The following is a 22,394-nucleotide window of genomic DNA, read 5'->3' on the forward strand; positions in this document are numbered from 1 at the left end:
CTTTAAATATATAAACATACAATATACCAAATGAAAGAACAGACCCTCTGCTTTCAAACAAAAAAAAAACGTTTCATCCTACCTTTAGTGGTTCTTTTGCAATCAGCTTTTGAATATGGGTAGGTTTTTGCAAAAACACCATATTTTGAGCAAAAAGTAGAGCTAATTCCATTTTTATGACGGACTTTTCATAGAGATCCCATTCAGAGCGATCTTTAAAACAGACACGGACATGCAGCAGCTTGTCATAGGGCAATACTTCTGGTTTTAAAAAGTTGCGGATGGTGGATAATAGCGGTATTGCGGAAAGACGGAAAATCTCGTCATTGGCGGGGAAAGAGTTAACGTCGTCCACTTGTGATCCGATCGACGAAAACACATGTTAATGCCAAGTGTAAACAGCCTCACAGAGAGGTGACATCAACAACCCTGACAAAAAAACTTCATAAAGTAAAAAAAGTTCAGCTCTTGTCTTACCTCATCAAAGCCACTGTCCTCTTTCTTGAAAGCTTTAGGGAGAAAAGAGAAATTATATTAGACATTGAGTTTACACAACAGTAAATAAAATTATGCATTCTTCACATGCAAATGAACTCAGTATCTGTAATTTCTCCAGATTATGTTTAGCCCCAGTCAATGGTCATTAAACCAGTCATTAAAAATTATTTCCTTAAAATCTTAAGCCTATTTTATAGCCATTTTTGCCACTGACATTATTATAATGACAATGAAGCACCTGCAAAATCTCATTAATGCAATGCCAAAATAAAATCACATTTTCATCACACAGTACAGTAAAGTAATCGTACATTAGTAGTAATAGCTGTATTACCTTTAAATAAAACACATTTCATATTTTACAGCACTATTGATAAAATATATAATGTATTTCAGAAATGAGATTTTAATGAGAGCACCTTTGAGAATAATGAAAATTACAAAAACAAGAACTAAATTTCCAATGATAATCTGCTGATTTATAAGTGATAAGATAAATCGGTATCACTTTATAATAAGGGTCCGTGAATCATAATGAACTAAGACATTAATCTATTTTTACTTAAAAATGAACTAATGCTGAGTTAAGGCATGTACTTCAATCATACACTAATGAAGAGTCATCATTAAGTACAACATTACATGTTTTTAGTCAATGTGTTAATTAACAATGAATTCATGTGTGTGAGTCATGTTGTAGTTAATGAAGACTCTTCATTAGTTTATGATTAGTTCATGCCTTAACTCAGCATTAGTTCATTATGAATCATAGACTATTATTACAAAGTGTTATCTTAATGCTACTACAAGTACAGACTTCATTTTTTAATTTTTATATCATTACTCCCTTTTGATTTATGTGACCTGTCCTGGACAGGTTTTCATCACATTCACCCTCACATAAAACATTAAGGCATCTGCTAAACATTTGCTTGATAAAGACTCATATAAACACATAAAATAAATGCACATGAAAAGTCCATCTATACATATGTGTTTGCAGAGATACTGTGTCAATATACCAACTTATACTGTCACATATAAAACTTATATGTAACATATAAATTTAAATTATAACCCTTAAATATATCTTATTATAGTATTAAAGAATGTCTTGCAATGGCATCAGGGGAGATCTGCACATATGATATACACATATTTCTGTCAGCTGACTGCTTAATAAAACCTTTTCATAGACAGATCATTTATTAAAAAGCCCAAGCATGCAAGCAATTGTTACTGTAAAACAGAGCACCCCTATGAAATTATTTATTCATGTTGCTATTGAGACGATGACAGTTTTAAGCAGCGGCCTGTTAACCTGAATTTATTAGATTTAAAGTCCTTTACTTTACAGAAAAAATAAATTATCAAAACATACAGTATTGATGTTTACTCACGTGACAATCCCTTTCAACATCTTGAGTGCCGAGGAGATGCATTAACTTCAATATCGCAGAAATATATTTACTTCTAACAGTAGCTCAAAATATTCACCTGCCACATTCAAACTTAAATGCTTCAGACGGTTCAGGACGGGCTGGATAAAACATCACATCACAGAAAGACTCTTCACAAAGCTTTATAATGGAGAAAACCTGTCGACTGAAATAGATATAGCTAAAAGGAAACCTTACAAGTGCTAGAAACTCTCTTTTGATTTCAAAAGTGTGAGCAGGTTGCTTGGTTAGCATTATGGTGGTGGATATAATCTACATTATTCTCACTTACTCCATCTCGAATGGATTTTATTCACTGAGCTTGTGGCATTATGGGACTGTCTTTTTTGCAAAGGGTATGCAACACTGCCTTGAAACTAACCAAAAGACTATGTAGCCTATATATGTAGGGAGTAGGTCCATATGAATTCAATGTATTTTATTCATTCCTGTGCAAAGACACAATAAACAGATCCCAAAAAAGCAGTCATTGAACAGAAGATTTTAGCGTTCATCAATCATGAATCAGATGATCAGATCAGACAGTGTCTTTAGGAAGCAAAGGTCCCCCTAGGCAGCGTTTTCTACTGCAGCTTCACAACAGAGACGTCTTTATGACACTGACTAGCAGAGAATCTCAAATCAAACTGCAGCAGGGCTTTGTGCCCAACCAGATCAATGTTCTCCTGCATAATATCAGAACGATGTGTTTATCCTAACTTAAATAAAGAAATAAAATGATTTCATATTATGCAACTCTTGCAATTGTCTAAACAAATATATTTGACTGTGGTTGTGTACTGTAACACATTCCTGGAGTCTTCCCACAAGAGACATCTGAGATGTAAACCTCATGTTGTGTTTAGGAGACTCTAATAATCTCCAAAATTGAAACTGACTTTTTATGATCTTATCAGAACATCATTTTAACTTGATAACATTCACTAAACAACCCCTATGAAATGTTACATGAATTTTATATGGGGTCTCAGTAATTAAAGGTGACGTAGAATGTAAAACTGTATTTATGTAGGCATAAATTAATATTAAGAGTTGTGTACATGGTAATGACATATCATGAGCCTCAAACACGATTGTTTCCTCCTTCTTATGTAAACCTCATGCATGCAAAAGACATTAGGGAGGGGATAAATATCTGTGAATACAGTTTGCAAAACCATGGGGACGGATTGCGAAAGCATGTGCATGGTGTACGGTTTATAAATCCGTGTGGATGATTTGTAAAACTGTGGAAACAGTTTAATAATCTGTGAGTAGGATTTATAAACTGAGGGGACGAATTACAAAACATGATCATGGATTTGCGATCTTGTTTGATTTTCACCGGGGGGTGACTTCCGGGCTGCGTAGATACAAGCTTAAACATAAAGTCTGATTACACACAGAGCTACTGAAGAAGCTTCTCTGAGAAACAGCCAATCAGAGCAGAGCTCAACATTATTATTCATGACCCTTTCAAATGAGGGAATAATAGACCATTTCATTCTAAAGGCAAATTGTAAATGGGCATTTAAAACCGCCTCTGGATCATTTTTGCACTTAAAAAGCCACAAACCTTCTGTGTAGATATCAGAGAATAATGTAACATATTATTACAATGCATTCTTTGGCACCTTTAACAACCCTTACGAAAATTAACCATGGTTTTATTGTGGTAAAAGTGTAGTAACCATAGTTTTTTGGTGTATTGATTACTATCAGCAAAACTATAGTTTTAATACACTAACCATGGTTAAACTATGATTTTTGAAAACATTTTTTGTCAAAACCATGGTAATTTTGTGGTTACCATGGTTTTACTACAGTAACCATGTTTTTTTGGTTTTAACTGTAGTAAAACCATGGTTAATTTTTGTAAGGGAACCCCTAGGAAACGTTACAAGACTTTAATATGGGCTCTCATTTATTAAACATTAAATATGAGCATTGTATTTGAATGTTAAATTGTTCACATGTTCTGATTGGTGGACACATTGTAGTTTGTACATTTTTTACTCATAAACCATTAAGTCTCCAACACTTAACCCAAGTCAAACTCAACAAAACATGAGGGTTAAGCAGAAGTATGGGTTCAGTCTGGTTTATTAAAATCTCACTGGTGTCTATGAGCTGAGATATCGCAGTGGGTCTTGTGAAGGGTCTATCTGTTACTGTGTGCTATCAGATGAACAATGATAAAGCCTCAGTCACAATGTAACAAACATAAAGGTTTCATGATCACATCTGAACTTCTCACACATCAGATGTAGATGAAGAGTCCTTACACGTGCACTATGCCGCAGTCACAGCAGCATTATCTCAATATCATATCTCAATCTCTGTCTCATAAACAGCGCTTTGTTTATAGCTCAACACAATCATCCGATTCAATTCAGTTTAATTGAACTCTTTTCTCTTCAATGTTTCGAGCTGATGCATCATCATCTGCACTAATACTTCATATGTCCACATTGGTGTTTGCATTATTAAATGTTTGACATGCTTGGCTCAAGATTATTTACAGTAAAAGTCAAACTTTTGCCTTGACCCAACAGGCTGCCCAGTAAACCCAGCAGCACCAGTGAACAATAACATCATGTTTGAGTCACTCACCGATGCGACTGAAGCTCTCGGACAAAGTTCTTCTTAATTTCTTCATTTTGCCGATTTTCTCGGGAGGTTGAGCTGCTGGCATTAAATCACACATGACGGCTGAGAGTCAGAAATCCTGCTGAAGATCCAGAGGAGTTTAAATCGGGAATTAAACCTCAAAATGAAACTGTTGTGTGAAACAGCGCGCGACTTTTATTCAATATACATCTCTAACGTCTTCACTATAGACTTCATATCCGTAGACAATGTAATCCGCAGTGATTGTAAGCTGGAAAACTTGAAGACTGTGTGTCTGAGTGAACGCTGCGGTTTTCCTGCTGTTCTCTCTGGAAATCTGGATGTCATTTTGGGATTCTCTGTTTGAGGGAGAGAGAGACGAGAGTTAACCCCGCCCCCGCAGTGCAGCCATTGGTCGGTTAATGAACTTGAAATCTGTAATTGGCTGCATTATATGTATATCATCGGCAGAGCGCCGCCTCGCGCTCGATAAAGCGCAATGAATGCGAGTCAGTCAGGGCATCCCGAGGACACGAGTCGCTTTTAAAACAAATCGTGGATATTTATTAATGTTCTGTTCACTCTTTAGATTACTTACGTAGATAATTAAATGCTTATTTCATAACGCATAAAGACACAAGTATGAACACATATTCCGCTATGCAATTGTTTTAATAGCTGGTTCCCAATACATTAATATTTCTGCTCCTTCTGGTTACTAGATAACAAAGACCAATTCCATAATAATTTTCAGTCCAATCTGTGAATCAATTCATTACAAATAATGCATAGATGGTGAGCTGGTCTTTCAGCTTGGTATTAGCTGGTTTTGCTGGTCTAGTTGTCGTGTTTTGGTCACTTTTTAAGCTGGTCTAGCTGGACTTAGCTGGTCAGGCTGAAAGACCAGCTGACCCACCAGCTTTGCGGGCTGGGAGAACCAGCTTGCCACCTTAAACCAGCTGAACCTACCAGCTCATGCTGTCTACAGTACATAGTTCATTCTAGTTATTTCCATAACTTTAGTCATTAACCATGATTGTTAAGTTGCATGCCTGTAGAGTAGGCCAACTATTGAAATCATTTCACATTTCCAGTAGTTTCATGTGTGATCAGAAATCAATTAAACTGCAAAAAAAAATTATTTTCAAGAAAAAAATTCTTAGTATTTTTGTCTTGTTTTCAGTAAAAAAAAATCTAAAAATTCTTAACTTAAGATGCTTTTTCTTGATGAGCAAAACGACCCAAGAAAATAAGTCTAGTTTTAAGACCAAAAATATCAAATTTAAGTGAATTTGTGCATAAAACAAGCAAAACAAATCTGCCAATGGGGTAAGCTAATTTTTCTTGAATTTTGTGTTTAAGAAAAATGTTCAAGATTTTTTGCTTACCCCATTGCCAGATTATTTTTGCTTGTTTTATGCACAAAATCACCTAAATTTTATATTTTTGGTCTAAAAACTAGACTTATTTTCTTGGGTCATTTTGCTCATCAAGAAAAAGCAGCTTAATTTAAGAATTTTTAGATATTTTTACTGAAAACAAGACAAAAATACTAAAAAAAGATTCTTGAAAATAATTTTCTGCAGTGTATACATATATGCATAAACTTATGTCATTGTTTGACATACCAGAGTGTTACCTAAATACGATATGAAAACAGTCAGTAAGATAAATCTACCATGGTTAAGTATTACTGTGGACACTGTGCATTGTTTCTGGTAGATAAAATATCAAGTGAATAAAAAAAAATGTAGTGCAGGGCAGTGGCAAAGATTAATCACGATTAATCGCATATAAAATAAAAGTGATTTTTTTGCATAATTTATGAGTGTGTACTGTCTGTAATCATTATGTACACACACACACACACACACACACACACACACACACACACACACTTTGATATATAAAACATTTCTGAAATGAATATATGTATGTGTGTGTAGTTCAATATACATAATAATTACATACAGTACACACACATACATTATGAAAAAATTACTTTTATTTTCTATGTGATTAATCGCGATTAATCCTTGCCCAGCACTATAAAAATGATAAAATGTTCATCTTTATTCTTTAAAGAAAACAATTAGCCTTCTTTGTTTTTTACTGGACATGACACGTGTGTGACTGTGGCTGGGAAACGTGCAGCACTGAATTCAGGGCAATGCAGTGAGGATGTACAGTAGGAGGTTAAGATGAGATTCCAGATGACAGTTTTGTCTAACATAAACATTCCTTAATCAAGTTCTGTGTCAAAACAAACCCGCTCCCATTTCACTGCTCACCTCATTTCTACAGCACAGCCAGATTCTGATAAACACATTACAAACCTTCATATGTTTAAGGGGGAAATCGATACAAGGGGTTATTGGTTTCATAAGACCAAGTAAGTTACAACAGAGTTAAGGTGATTTCAAACCATCTACCTTAGCTACACATTATCTGGTGTTGTAAAATGCAGGTGATAGGAGAGACATAAACAAAGCAAAATCCCATGGATAAGTCTTCCCAAACATTCAGGGTTCTCACACCTTAGTTAACTTCAAATTCAAGGACCTTTCAAGGACTTTCCAGATCCAATAACTTCAAATTCAAGGACTAAATGTAGGGACACATTTCAAGTGAGAGCAAGGTTACATTGCGTTACTTTTTAAGATACTTTGTTACAGTTTCCTTTTGAGGGAACTCGCGCTGCGTCACTGCGGTGACATTTTGGGGACGTCTCCAGGGGTAAGTGTGTCTGAATGTGTATATCAAATTCAACCAATGGTGAGGCTTAAAGACAAAGACAGGGTGATGCAGGAGCCAGGAGTATATCGCTATCAAAAATATTGCCAAAGACGGCATTACAGGGACGCAGGAAGTATGGCAAGGGAGACGCAGCGTCTCGTTCCCTTCTCACTCTTAGGGAACAACAGTTACATACTTAACCAGAGACGTTTTCATGTGTCAAACACAACAAAGCATTTTGGTATGAATCAACATTCACATACAGAAGATAAAAGCATTTAAAGCGAACAGTTTAACACGTGTGCTTAAAAAGTCTATTTTTATGATATTATCCTACACTACACAGAGAATAATATGGATTTTTTCCAAAAATAGATTCAAGCACTTTCAATGACCTGTATCTATTTATGTATATTTTCAAAAACTTCCCATGCAGTGCCTTGAATATTTTTCCCCAGATTCACAAACTTTCAAGGATTTAAGGACCTGTGGGAACCCTGAACATTAGGATTTACCTGTTGGTTTACGTGTGGCTGGGACAACAAGTATAATTACAGCACAGAAGTCACGTATGTGCACATATCTACTGTATACACTGCGTCTAAAAGTAAGATGAGAACAAAGGGCTTTCAAAAGAGAAGGATCAGTTTGTAAAAGCTTATGTTAATATCAAGTCATGGTTTAGTATGGAAAGGAGGAAACATTCAGACTGATGGACGACTGAGAGATGAAACGGTTTCCTCCAGGCCGTCAAAGGGATCTGCTCCTGATGTGAATTTTATAAACTCTATCCTTTAAACTCATCTAGACTTTAAAAGAGGTTTCATGACACAAAATTATATCTTTTAAAAGTAGAAGCTTGTTTTTATTAGCAAATATGTTTTGATAAGAACACGCATTATAAATACAATAAGTCACAGAAGCAAAAGTGAATTAAAACAATGGTTTCAATGACCTAATCTTACAATCTCAAAAAGAAAAATTTTACAGAAAAATTCACCCAAAAAATGAGAAATTCTGTATTAGTCTATCCAGTGTCATGTCTTTCAAAACCCGTATGTTTCATTTTATCCATGTAAGAAAAGGAGAAACGATCACAACGCTGTTCTTCTCTCATAGCATCCATGTCAATCACACTCAGAAAGCATCATACAGACTAATATGTACATTATTGTATAGCAGATTTGTTTGAAGTTTATATTAAAATATTAGTTAATTCATCGTAACTTAACATGTGCACATATTTGAATACATGGAAAAAAGGGAACTTGAACACAAAAAAGATGATAGATTTTCAGGAGTGTCTAAAAATTTGTGACTACGAATGAATTACATGTTGAATACATTTATGTTGTGTTTAGTTTTGTTTTGAGCCTAACGTGATTATACAAATCAAAAATAGCTCAGATAAAATGACAAGACCTGGGTTTGGACTGACATGAGAAGGAATAAATAACAGTTTTCATTTCTGGGTGAACTTCTCTTATAATCGCTTCTTTGCTCTGAAAAACAAAAAGAAAACAAATCACAGCCATTTTGTCCATTTTCATCGTTTGTGTCTCATGCATTAAAATGTGATGCCGTTACGTTTAATGTGATAAAATATCAAATCAGATCAGAGAGAGAGATAGGTAACTAACCAATGAAAGGGTTAACAAGGTAATATCAGTATTGATAATCTCCAAACTTGAGCTAACCTACAGTACAGTAATCCACTCAGAAATATTTCTTTAAAGAATCTGCTGAAGGGTTTTCCACTGCTGAACATTTCATTCGTTGTCAAACTTGCTGTAAGGATGATCAGAATCTGGAATGAGACCTAAAGAGAAAAAGAGACATTAAATGTGACATATTTAAAAGAGATAAATTATTCATGGATAAAGTTGCTATTTTCACAGCTTGAAAAGTACACTACATGAAGAGTAGAGGAGTAAATGTCACCCTGTCAATAAACACTTTATTCATAACCTGACAGGTTCATTCATCTCAAGGGCAGATGGTCTGATGATCATAAACAAAAATGCACGTGTGTGGTTTCTCGAGAGAGAAATCACAGATAATCAGACGCTGTGGAAAAAACTACCAAGTGCAGTACTTAAATACATCATGTGTCTTTACAGGATCTTTACGGTGTGAATGCACAGATTTCAGAAAATCATTAGCAGTGTAAATGAACCAAAACACAAACGATCCCGGACGCATTTCCCGTAATCTCTGTCTGTTAGAAACATGATGTGTTTGATTCCCTAACCCCATACGGGTTCTGAAACACACACTTATTATATTTAGCACAGATGGCTATTAAGCTATTAAACTGTACTGTGCTATTTAAATTCAATCTACATAAGCATCAAGATAAAGAAGTATTAAACCGAACCTCCTGCAGTAGTTTATAATGTCATGCCACCTGGCGAGCGCTTCGTTCTTTAGACAAAGTCAATCTTTACCCTCATTTGGCGCTCTCGAGTGCTCGTTTTATACCCTGTTAACGTGTAATCACATTAAGAGTGTTATACACCAGCTGAATCTCACGCTGAATGTCCTTCTGCACGCGAGAGGGTCGGCAGACACACAGACTGCTGAGGCCGAGAGAAACACAAAGCAGAGCCGCATCCATCATACTGTCACACACACACACACACACACACACACACACACACACACACACACACACACACAATTCACCACAGGACACACAAACACACAGCCTGCGTCATTGAGAGCACTACAGCATCATTCATAATGTAACACAGCTTTGACAGGGTCAGGCGGTAAACGGCACAGGGATCTTATAGACAAAATGTCTAGTTAGTGGATGAAATTTTCAAACATTAATATTAGTCTGACAAAACCAAGGCGGAGTTTAAAGTGCTGTGACAGATTAATATGGATATAATATTCAGATCTGCTGCTTTTCATTAGCATTTACATAATGAAGAACACTCATTAGAAGCCTGATAAATAACAACAGAGAATATGTGTCATGTAACACATCCTAAATTGTAATTATCAACGTATTAACACATTAACGCTTACATTTACTGTAGTTCGAATGTAAAGAAAGACTAGCTAACATTTAAAGTTCTAATTACAGGTTTAATGGTTAACGACTAGGGCTGGGTAGTGGCAAGGGCCTCACGATACGGTACGGTGCATGTCGTTGTACATGGGTCATGGTACAATGCATCGCGGTTTGATACAATACGTTGCGTGCTACGATACGCTGCAATACTTATAGCTGATTTTTTTTTAAGCCATGTTCTTCCACACGTTGGCTTTGAAAGCTGCAGGTGTTTTAAAAATTTCTGCCATTTTCTCACTCCCGCTAACTTCTGAGACACTGGCCGAATATGACAGACAACTGGACAGCAACAACTACAGCAGCGGCGGACGAAGGTCGTTTGATGCACACAGAGGGATTAAACGTAATGTGTATCTCTCGTCCACTTGTGATCCGAACGATGAAAACGCATGTTAATGCCAAGTGTAAACAGCCTCTTAGTGAAATCTATTAAATATTTCTTTAGACAGATCAGTCTTTTCTCTTTATTTTCCATTAAATAATGTGATCTGATGAGTTTAAAGCTCTGTTTGTTTCTTCAGTGATTGCTGTGAGTGCAGGTGTCGTGCAACTTTAAGGTACATTTACATTATAAGCGCTATGGGTCGCTCGTCTCTTTTAAAAGAGCCATTTCAATATCTAGTTGTCATAAACAAAAAATTAGCAACCTCCACTCTAGTAACTGACGAGAGACAGATGACGTGAACTCCCCTGCTTCGTTTTTCATTGGCAGTCGCTCCCGAATGTCACTCATAATTTACATAAAGTTAAGGTACATTCACATTATAAGCGACTAGAACTAGCAGAGCGACGCGATCTCATTGATTTCAACGGAAGCTCGGTGGCATCCGGCGACACAAGCGACAGTGACCATTGACGGCTGGATGGGCGTGTCCAGTCGCGAGACAAAGTTGAGAACCGTTTAACTTTATGCAAATTATGAGCGACATTCGGGAGCGACTGCCAATGAGAACAAAGCAGGGGAGTTCAAGTCATCATCTCTCGTCAATTACTGGAGTGGACGTTACTCATTTGTTTATGAAAACCAGATATAGAAACGCCTCTTTTGAAAGAGATGAGCGACACACAGCGACAAAGTTGCTTATGATGTGAATGTACCTTTAAACATTTCTCAACTTTGTCGCGCAACTAGACACGCCAATCCAACGGTCACTCACACTCATGTCGCCGGATGCTGCCGAGCTTCCATAGAAATCAATGAGATTGCGTCGCTCTGCTACTGCTAGTCGCTAATAATGTGAATGTACCTTTACTCCTGGGTCATAAAGTTCACCTGATTTCTCACAACATACATTTGTCCTGTTTATATGAAAATCTGATTCACTCACTTGTTTTATCTGAACTAGATGAACATTTATCTTACAAACCCAAATGTGCCATGATGAATGTTAATGTTATTTATTTGAGGTTCATGCGAACAAAAGTGCACTAACATGTAAAATCAATTTTAAATTCGGTTTGCATCAGTACTTCTTTACATTTCTAGAAATTGTTCATTAAACCATGATAAAATTTATAATCTTGGTGATTTTGGTCACCACTTTCATAAAGTTCAATCTCTAGCATTAGACAAAAAATCAAGTGCATAGATATTCTACACACCGCTGAATTTATCTACAGCCGGCAGGAGATCTGCATCTCTCTCACATTACTGATGAGATTCATGCAAACACAAGAAGCCTGTCAGATCCCAGAGGAAGGTCAGGGAATCAGGAGAAGGTCTTGTACTGAGATACTAAGATAAACCTCACACATCCTTTGATCTTTCCCTTTACTTTGAAAACGTTCTTCCCTGGCTAATGTGCAGGAGAAAATCCCAGTGAGAGCACCAAACGGCCCTCACATCAGCGCACTTAATACAGACATTAATGTAACTTATACACAACCAAAGAGAAAACACAGCAGAAGAGTTAGACGAAAATTTAAAAAATATATATATCATCCAGCATTGAAAAAAAAAAGTTATATAATACAGAAAAGAGATAAGACCAGAATAAGAGGAAATCAGATGAGAAGATAAGAAAAGAAAGAACAGGAGAGAATACAAAACGAGAAAAATCGCTTATTAGACCTGATGCTTTCTCTTATTCAGCTATGTTTGGCTTATTTTCCACAGTAAAATCCTGCATGTGCAGATTCCTTAATCTTCCCTATGGACGCATGGATTTCTGCTGCACACAAGGTCTCTCTCTCTCTCTCTCTCTCTCTCTCTCTCTCTCTCTCAGCCCATCTCTGTTTCTCGTGCATGACTGCAGGCCTCAGAAGTGTGAATATCACATAAATGACAGCAGATTTCAGTTCTCCAGCAGCAATAATTAAGACACAGAGAGTGAATCAAACATCCAGTCTGACACTTTAAACCTGTTAATGCAGGAGGGACAGATTTCACACAGTAATGTGCAACACAAAAAGTGAAGTTTTGAGCAGATTTACAGGGCTTGTTCTCACATTCTTAAAAGCACCAAAAAAGTACTTCATATCCTAAACACAGGCTATGCTTACACAACTACAGAAAAGTTTTTACTTTGCGTTTATGAAAGATTTCACACGACAACGCTGTGATAAAAGATCCGCAAACACAATTAAATCTACTGTATCAAGTATGCCAGGTCAGTAGATGGCGATGTTGCCTTGTAAAGAAACACTACACGTCTCCGCACATACACATTCTTCTATAAGTAATAAATACAAACATTCAAGACGATGAAAGCATCAAGCTGATTTCTTTAGACGGAAGATGAGGTAGATTTATTACGACAAGTGACCCTGGCCTGGACTTTAAAGCGACATTTGTAAACTTTGTTGGAGAAGCGTTTAGAAACACTACAGTCCTTTAGGCCACTACTGTTATTCTGATTATACTCGTGCATGTCTATGGACTAAATTAACACATGCACATGACATCACCATTTACAGATTAACCCCCATGTAATTTTCAAGATTGACTTTACAAAGACATTAACAAAGGGTTCTACCGTGGCGAAAGTAACCAGGGACGAAACTAACAAAGCGATTTTCTCCGAGCCCAAATTACATTTGCATTTCAAATAATGACAGCATCTTAAGCACGCAACCCTTGACAGATCTGAAAAATATCGCATTATTTCACCACCGTTTTGCGTGTGTAGGTCCAGAAAGCTGGTAAGTAAATTCCTAAAGCGGTAATCATTTTTCTAACAATGCGTTGTGTTTCTGGTTTCATGTGTTACAGTACTGATCAATCTACAAGTTATTTTTTTAAATAAAAGTAAATGGGGTGTAAATGTCAGGAATTTGTCCCACTGCTAATACTGCTAAAAAAATTATATTATACTAATTTGATTTAATTTTCATAGTGTTCATATTGTTGATTTTTTTATTCTCAACAATTCAAGTTTGTATTGTCGGGTTGCTTTCAAAATATTTGATGAAACTGACATTTAAAATGAAAATGTAATTTAATTATTTTTGCAAAGATAAACGACAAAATATGTTTGCAGTTACATATTAAAAAGGTCATAGTCATCTATATTTACTAAAGTCATGAATATTTACTTAAAACAAGTGCAACAAAAAAATCTAGCTTGTTTTGTTTTGTTACTTTCATCTCAGCTGAGAGGTTCGAAAGTATCAATGCACTACGTATGTTCAAAGTAAAATTATACTGAAGTATAAATATATAAAAAATATATCTTTGTCTAAAACATTATCTTTTAAAATGAAGTTTTTCTGAAAAATGTTACTTGTGCCCCTGCTCTCCCCTAGTTTATGCCGTCAAAAACCCGTGCTCAAAAGTCTACATTTTCAAGGCCCAAAAACGTCATTGTCATGTAAATGAACAATTAATCCATTAATTTAATTATAAAGCACGATTAAACACAACCGCCGTTGAGCAATGTGCTGTAACTAGATAAAAACAATAACCAATCATAATTAAAAGTACAAAAACATCAAACCAACTCAAGAAACATTCATTCATTATAAGACAGATCAAATAAAAACGATTTAAATCTAGATTTATAAACAAATGGACATGAGCAGTTCTTATTTCTGAGGGCAAATTGTTGCATATTTGTTGGTGCTGTAATAGAAAAAGACAAACCGCATAAAAGCGATCCTGTTTACAATGTATGTGACCATCTTCTGGCTTTCATGAGATCCATGACTTATGTTTTTACTGTACAGGATCATGTAACAATCTGTTTACGTAAGCATAATGTTTTAATGCTGCTATTAGTTTTTTGGTAAATAAATGATCAGTACAGTAATGAATAATATAATTACCTCTTAGGCATTTCATAACCTTATTCTTATCTAGTAAACTAATGAATGACTAATTATTTTTGAGTAGGGTTTTCAACACTCATTAGGACACATTCATAATATCTCGCCTTCCTCACAAAACCATTGATTACAAACCATTGAAGAGCACACAGGTCAATAAAAGAGCTGAGTGTTCATTTCTGTCGCGGGAAAACACGACAGGAGCTGAATGGAGCATTAGTCTGACCAGCACAATGAACAAACTGATCGATACAGATCCAGAAGTGATACGCTGAGCTGTGCAGAACTCAAATCACAAACAAACGATTAACTGATTAACAATTAAAGAGTTCGGGCTACATGAGCTTTATCTAAGAATAAAATGATAAGGGATTGATTGCTAGACCTCCATTGGGGCTAAAGAACTAAGTTACATCACTGTAGCACATCAATTGCAGAGGAATGTCATTGAATATTCAACCCAATAATCATCATTACTGCAGTTATCTTCAGTAAATTCCAAATATACTTGACAAATTGATACTGACTGTCTATTGATTGACACATCTCTTCAATCTTAAAAAAAAAAAAAAACTAACTCTCAACAGATATTTTTTCGGAATTGTGAAAACTTTTAACATGGTATAAGCACCTCTTGTTTCATCTTAGGATAAAAGCGACTGCTAAATGCATAAAATTTAAATGTAAATTCCTACATGGCAACAAAAATCAAAGCAGCTCACATCTACTCCATCATTCACAAGAGCATACAGCAGTACAGTACTGAGGTTACTCACCATCCTTATGATAAAAGTCTAGTAGAAAAAATTACTCACCATACTTCTTGCGAATTTGATCATGCTTTGTTTTCCTCTCTGCCTTCCTGCAAGACAAATAAAACAAGATTAAGTAACCGATCTGGTGATTTTTTCATTTTTATGAAATCTGAGAGCTTTCTAAGCCCCCAATGCAACTTTCAAGGCTCAAGTATTGTTTATACACGACGCGTCTGCACGGGCACATTAGTGCACGGGCCAAAAATGACGTCAATGCGGTGTGGGTGGTCGTGTTCATTGAGTGCATCCAAAAATGACCGACCTCGAGGCGATTCTGTCAGAGCAGGCAAGCCTGTCACGTATCTCTTTGATCAATCCATGCAAAATAATGCATACTGTATACTATTTATATGACACATAAGGTATAGAAACTTTTTTACATACGATTCAGAATTTTTGGCTTATATTTGTATTGAATAAACCATTGGATGAGGAATAAAATACAAATCTTAAGATTTCTGTATTGTTTGTTTAGTTAAACGTTAATAAAATGATCATGTTAAATAAAGACATATTTAAGAGATTGCAAACGACTTATCTCTCTCTACTTTGTGTTGGTTTTGGACTCGATTGCTCGAGTTTCCCCCTGTCGTGTCGAAATCAGCAAAGGGTCGCAGAGTGAAGCAAAGCCCAAGTCAGTCCCTCCAGAAAAACGCAATTATGCGTTCGCATGATTCAATGCATAATCAGCCAAAGTTCGCATATTTATGAGGGGGCCACATTTTTTAAATACGCCGCACTTTCGCCCGATAAATTGCAGATTTCTGCTCGCAAAATACGCAGGGCTTGCATGATTTCATAATCCCTCCATTTTCGTAGCAAAAAGTCATATATATCTTACAAAAGTTTTGCATTTACTTCACACATGTGCAGCCATGTCCCTTGTTGTCATGAGAATGTTAGGAAGTGATGTAATTAACGTTACGCGACGTGAACATCATTCAAAAGCTGAAAAAGCTGCAAACAGTTTTTGCAAGTGCCCCCAATTTTTGCAAGTTCCCCCAATTTTTGCAAGTTCCTGTAATTTCATCACATAAAATTGCATATATATCCTGCATATAATTCCATTGCATTTTTTAAGAAAACGTGCCACAAGTTCAAGTATTTTTGCCCGCAACAATCACAAAAAACTAGTAAAAAGGCAAGTATAACTCCACCTTCAGTGGTTCAATCTTAATTTCATGAAGTGACACCAATAGTTTTTCAGTCAGTCACAGACACATTCAAATATATAAAATATATAACCGCGTAACCCGTCCTACAAGTAGGAGTCAGGTGCTCTAACAAAGCCCCTAGCGTCTGTCGCTAAAGCACATCTTGAGGTCGGGAAGTGAGGTTTCCTTACTGCACAGCTTTCACTCATTAACTGGCCTTTGTTACTTATACATAAATGCTTAATTTGACCACTCAATAGATGTGAGCCTTCAATGGGGCATCTATGCATATTTATCTATGGCTGTCGCTTAAAACACATGCGTGTGCTGCTTTTGTTAATATGTGTCAGAGAGAGACTTTGTGAGCAGTAAAATTATTCTCATCACTTATGAAATGAAGATTGAATCACTGAAGTCATATGGACTACTTTATCGATGTCTTTGCTGCTTTTTGAGGCTTTAAATGTTTGTCTTGAGTTGTGTTGCTGTCTATGGGGGCTCAAAAGTTTTTTGGATTTCATCAAAAATATCTTCGTGTTCTGAAGGTAAACAAATGTCTTATGTTACGCACACGGCGAATAGCGTGTGTTTTCGCAGCAAACGCGCTGCCCAATTCAGCGCACAAGTTTGCGTCTATTTGTGTCTTTTCATTGACTTTGTTTGTAATCTACTCTTGGTGTGTATGCCCCATTACATGGGTGTGGAACTTTATGACGGTAAATTAATGAATGATAGAAAAATGCATTCTGTGTTGAACTAACCCTTTAAACATGTTTAAAACCTAATAAAATGAAATTAAATAATGGATCAGTTTAGAAGCACTGACCAACAGGAGAATAAGAAAAACTGAGAATAAAAGTCCCTTTCTGTAACACAAACTGTTCGTCAAAGAGCACATGGACACATGATTCACTGTGGGTTTGTGTCTTTGTTTAAACCCATCTTTCCTTCACAGCCTCTCAGTGGGGCGTCATAAAAACCGACAGCAGTGTTTTATGGGCGTGCGACATACGAGGCTGCTGAATGACACAGCTCGCGTCCCATACATTACTGAATCTCTCTACACTCCATAAAGCAGACGGTCGAGCTTTGGGTATAGTTTTTATAACAACCACCTCATATCAACACAAAAGTGCAGCGTAAATCAGTCGAGCCTTTATAAGCAGCAGATGATCTGTGAAGAATAAAAGGATGTAAAGATGCTGGGAGAGAAAGACATCTGTTGCTTGGGAAATCTCTCTGAAGATCCCACACTCATTTACACATATGTCACTTGTGAGGGTTTAAATAAAGCAATGCTAAAAAAAAAATTTTATTCAACAATACAGATCTGATCATTGCCTCGATCACAAATGAAATGGACAAACTCATTAATCATTCCCAGCATAAGAGAGTATAAACTCGATACGGTGTCTGCCGTCGCTACCTTGTCCGCAACTCGAGGATAGCCGAAAATGGGTAAAGAGGCGGGATGTGGTCGGGTTGCTAAAACCATGCCAGCCTAGCTCGACTTTAGTGACAGTAGTGGCAGTTCACCTGTCACTCATGTGTCCACGCCCTTAATTATGCAGAACTTTAAGGCTTAATATAATTTAAACGGATGAGTTACAAAAAAAATTCACCCCTCTCACAGTTGTCATGAAGGGAGAAATTAGCTATATAGACCAAAAACACTTTTTGTACCAGGCTTTAAACATATTATTTACTGCTGTAAAGTTGGTCATTTTAACATGAGGCTCTATGGGAATTGACTCTCTTTTAGAGTCGGCCTCTAGTGGACAGTCGGTGAATTGCAGTTTAAGTCACTTCTGTATTGGCTTCTTCAGAAAGATCAGAAGGTTGCCCCGCAGTCTGAATGTCTGTTTTTGTTTTGGTCTGTGTGAATTTGGTATCTGTCAATTCACCCAATAATGTATTTCAACAGCTCGGTTGCCAGTTATCACGTTTGCCCAAATGAGACTGCAATGCCCATAAAAGTGCCCTCTGGTGGATGCAACCTCACACTATAAAAACTCACATTAGTGGGTTTGTAATTTGCAGACAACAAAAAACAACAACATTGTAAACTTAAAAACTAGCAGATAAACTTCAGTTGCAATCCTGTATGTGTCTGGCAACCCGAGAGGGACTTTATAATTTTAGTTGAATTCAGGAATTTGAATCCAATCATAATATTGTAAGATGCTGTCATTCAACAGTGTTTGACTGAGATACATCTCGACCTTAGGTCAAGACACATCAGGAAGAAACATCAGGTGCTTTCACTTACCGTTCTTCTGACCTCTGTCGGATCTCTTCTCTTCTTCTGGCGTACTGCTCCTCTTCACGATCAATCCTAATACAGAACACATAATAAATAATACAACAAAAAAACATTGCAATTATTTGTTGTTGTTTTAAATAACTGAATATAAGAATCAGAAAAATCTAAATATTTATGATTGAATTGCAAACTAAAGGTGTTATAACAAACACATTAAAACCTTTTTTAGCTAAATATAATTTATGATGTCTTCTGATTTGGGGTAAAAAATAAGTCTAAAGAGTTCTCAACAACACAATAACAGCATACATATGAGTATAAAGTTGAACAGACCATTTCAGTTCAGTTTTCGAACATAACAAAAACACAGAAGAACCCACTGTTTAAATTCCCCTTCCCTTTACCAAAGGCAATAAAGCATCATTTAACTGTGACGTGAACAAAAAGTGAAACTTATGAGCAGGACGCCTTGCTGCCAAACAGGAAGTTTAAACTGACCTTTCATTGTAAACATAACAGTGTTTAGACATTTATAGGTTTTAAAAAATAATACCACAAATGTATTGTGTATTCATGTAAAGTTGACATGAATCTACTGAAGGTGTTGATGTGTGAATAAGAAGCACATGAGCGATGATGATCACACTACTGGAGTCATCTGACACACGCGTGATTGACATGAAGATGACGGAAAGATGCAGCACTTGCCAAAAAAAAAATTATGAATGACGGACAAGCCTCTGAAAAATGAAATCCTGACATCTTTAGAGATTCTCAATAAAAATCAATATGTGTTGCTGTGTTTAATATTAAGATATAAAAAATAAGATATATGTTGCAATTCTTTAAACAAGTGGAAGTGAAAGGAGACAGTGTGCATGTGGCTTTTTAAAGAAACAATACAGTAAAAATTAGCAGTTCCTTTTTAGGACTGGGCGGTACTGATTGCGCAAAATTCATATCTTGTTAATTGTGGGACAATAAGCGATGTCTTTGTATTTCCTACAAAATGGAATAATTGTTTACAAAGCCTCATGTGAGATGTAACAAACACTGGCTTTATTAAAGGTGCCAAAGAATGCATTAAAACAATATAAAACATATTTTTTTCAACCCTAGGATTTGTCTTTAGAATAAACATGGTCTATTGTTATCTTATTTGAAAGGTTCAGGAATAATAATGTTGAGCTCTGCTCTGATTGGCTGTTTCTCCTTCAGTAGCTCTGTGTGTGTGTAAACAGATCTTATGTTTGAGTCTGTATCAGATTTTGAGCAATAATCAATTGTTTGGAGATTGTTAATCGTTACTTGCTCTAGATTACTCGCGGGATTTAACTTTGTGTCATGTAAATTTTTTAATTAATTTAAAAAATATATCGCCGCAAACGCGCCACCCATATTGCATAATTCACATCGCCCCACGCAAGGACGCGTCTAACTGCATCTTTGCGTTGACTTTGTATGTAATCTACTCCTGCAAATCGTTGATCTTGCATCTGGTGTGAACCCACAGTAATTATTCATCTATGCCTACATAAATACAGTTTTACATTCAACAGCACATTTAAAACAGTGTATGATGAAAATAAAATTCAAATACAGGGTTCAGTGTAGTGTGCAGTATAGTGTGTAGTGTACAGTGATCTGACCTTGGAGGGCGGTTGCCTTTGCAACAACAGCAGCAACAGCAGCACACAGTGATGGCCAGCAGCAGCACACCACCAACCACAGCCATAGCAATGATCAGTGCCTCAAAATTCACTGTCACACAAAAGATTCACAAATTACACACAATCTTAGGTAGAAAAAACCTGTTCACACAGACCGGTGATCGAGTTAGAGCAAGAGTCACTGCTGCCCCCTACTGAACATCTGTGAGTGTGACAATGCCTATGTGAAATCCCAGCTAATGATTTACTGTTTTCTACATAAACTCATCCTACAAAATTTAAAGAATATCTGTGAAAATATAATCTTGATATCTTTAATAATGACTGACTGAGTAACTTTATGATTGAAATGCTCCAAATCTCATTTTATAAGATGAGACTTTATCCTGAATTTCATAGACAGGGTCACTTTTACTGAAAATAAACATTGTTCACATACTGGAAGTGAAACAGCTTTTCTCTGCCAGTTTCACTATGAAACATTATTACATGTACAGCTCCAGTTTAACTGGGGGGGATTTTGCACAACATGAGCAGGTGTTTTTATGTTGAGACAATAAATCATGTTGTTTCATGTTAAGTAGAAAGAAAGTAAAAATGAAAAATGGGAGATTTTGCACTGCCTCATGTACTTACCCCAGCAAACACCCCAGCGGGCCTGAGACAGTTTACAAACTGAGCTCGGTGGGATCACATAGGACACTGGATAATCTGTGCACGATTTGTTGGTCTGACACCACAAACACTGTTAGGAAAAACAACAATTATATTTTTGTGTAGCACATGAAGACTATTGAAATAATATGCTGATATAAAGTAGATATGTCTTACTGAAACATTTGTCAAGCAGGTCTCACAGGATGTCAAAGTGTTACATGCTGTGCGGTGAGAAAACAGAATATTTAAAACATCATCAAAACCTTTAATGTTGAAGGATTATTTTAACAACAACTTTACAGCAAAAAGAAAGTCTTGAAATTTGAACTTGGTGAAAATTCATTATTCCATTGATTGTGCCCAAAATATATTCCTGTTTGACCTTAACATACCATTGACCTGATAAATATCACAACATAAAGAATATCATATTGATATATAAATAATTATATGTAAATAATTTGCTCTGTCTGTATGATCTGAAACCTCATGCACATCACAGACAGATCAGCATGTTATCATATATACACCATATTTCATTCCTTAATTTCATTAATTAGTTTCTCTTTAATGGTAGTCATGATCCTAATATCACTTAACTATTAATGTTGCAAAGACATTTTAACACTCACAAAAATGACAACAGAAAACAATAACACTGGGATCTCTGTACAATATTTTCAATGTAAATTACTACAACTTACGATTTTTATTAGTTTATGACCTGGGAAATTATACTAAGAAAATGTGTTTTGCAAATAATCTCAGGCTGTAAAAATATAGAAAATGAAAATAAATGAATATACAAACACACGTTTGCGGACAGGTGGACGGATTGTTGGAGCTGGTGGTGGTACTTTAGTAGCAGCCGCGTTAGTTGATGTTATTCCAGTAAATGCGTCACAGATCAGCAGAACAGCAAATATCGACAACAAAAACCGAGCTTTATCGATGCTGCCCATGATTTAGATCTTATTACAGCAGAATGGTGATGTGTTTGAGTACAGAAACTGTTTAGATAAAATAAAAACGTCAGAAAACTTCACAACACGCAAATGAAACCAAGAGCGAACGATTTACGCGGAAGCAAAACAGAATTTAGTGACGCTGCTGCTCATTTCAAAATAAAAGTCCAAAGTCTAAAAGTCACTAACCACATCTTTAACTGGTTAACAGTTCGGCAAACTAATGACAGCACTTGCTAATA

The 22,394-nt window shown here is 36.1% G+C and overlaps 2 protein-coding genes across 2 annotated transcripts in view; both read right to left on the reverse strand.

Annotated features, from left to right (window-relative positions):
- Positions 1-4,894, reverse strand: part of cdk14 (cyclin dependent kinase 14) — a 143,328-nt gene extending 138,434 nt beyond the window's left edge. Inside the window, exons 1-2 of the mRNA XM_065299044.2 lie at positions 4,551-4,894; positions 478-509 (exon numbers count right to left, since the gene is read on the reverse strand). Coding sequence (XP_065155116.1) covers positions 478-509; positions 4,551-4,644 — 126 coding nt within the window. The 5' untranslated portion in view covers positions 4,645-4,894. The remainder of the gene's footprint in view (positions 1-477; positions 510-4,550) is intronic.
- Positions 4,895-8,119: 3,225 nt separating this feature from the next.
- On the reverse strand, positions 8,120-22,298 carry LOC135789266 (pituitary tumor-transforming gene 1 protein-interacting protein). The gene is made up of 7 exons (XM_065299043.1): positions 22,002-22,298; positions 21,362-21,408; positions 21,167-21,275; positions 20,510-20,621; positions 18,867-18,932; positions 15,444-15,490; positions 8,120-9,102 (listed from the first exon to the last, which is right to left on the reverse strand). The coding sequence occupies exons 1-7, from the start codon at positions 22,147-22,149 to the stop codon at positions 9,053-9,055; spliced, it is 579 nt and encodes a 192-aa protein (XP_065155115.1). The 5' UTR covers positions 22,150-22,298; the 3' UTR covers positions 8,120-9,052.
- Between the last annotated feature and the right edge of the window lie 96 nt (positions 22,299-22,394).

The sequence above is a fragment of the Paramisgurnus dabryanus genome, chromosome 13 (genome assembly GCF_030506205.2).
Source record: "Paramisgurnus dabryanus chromosome 13, PD_genome_1.1, whole genome shotgun sequence".
Taxonomy (NCBI): domain Eukaryota; kingdom Metazoa; phylum Chordata; class Actinopteri; order Cypriniformes; family Cobitidae; genus Paramisgurnus; species Paramisgurnus dabryanus.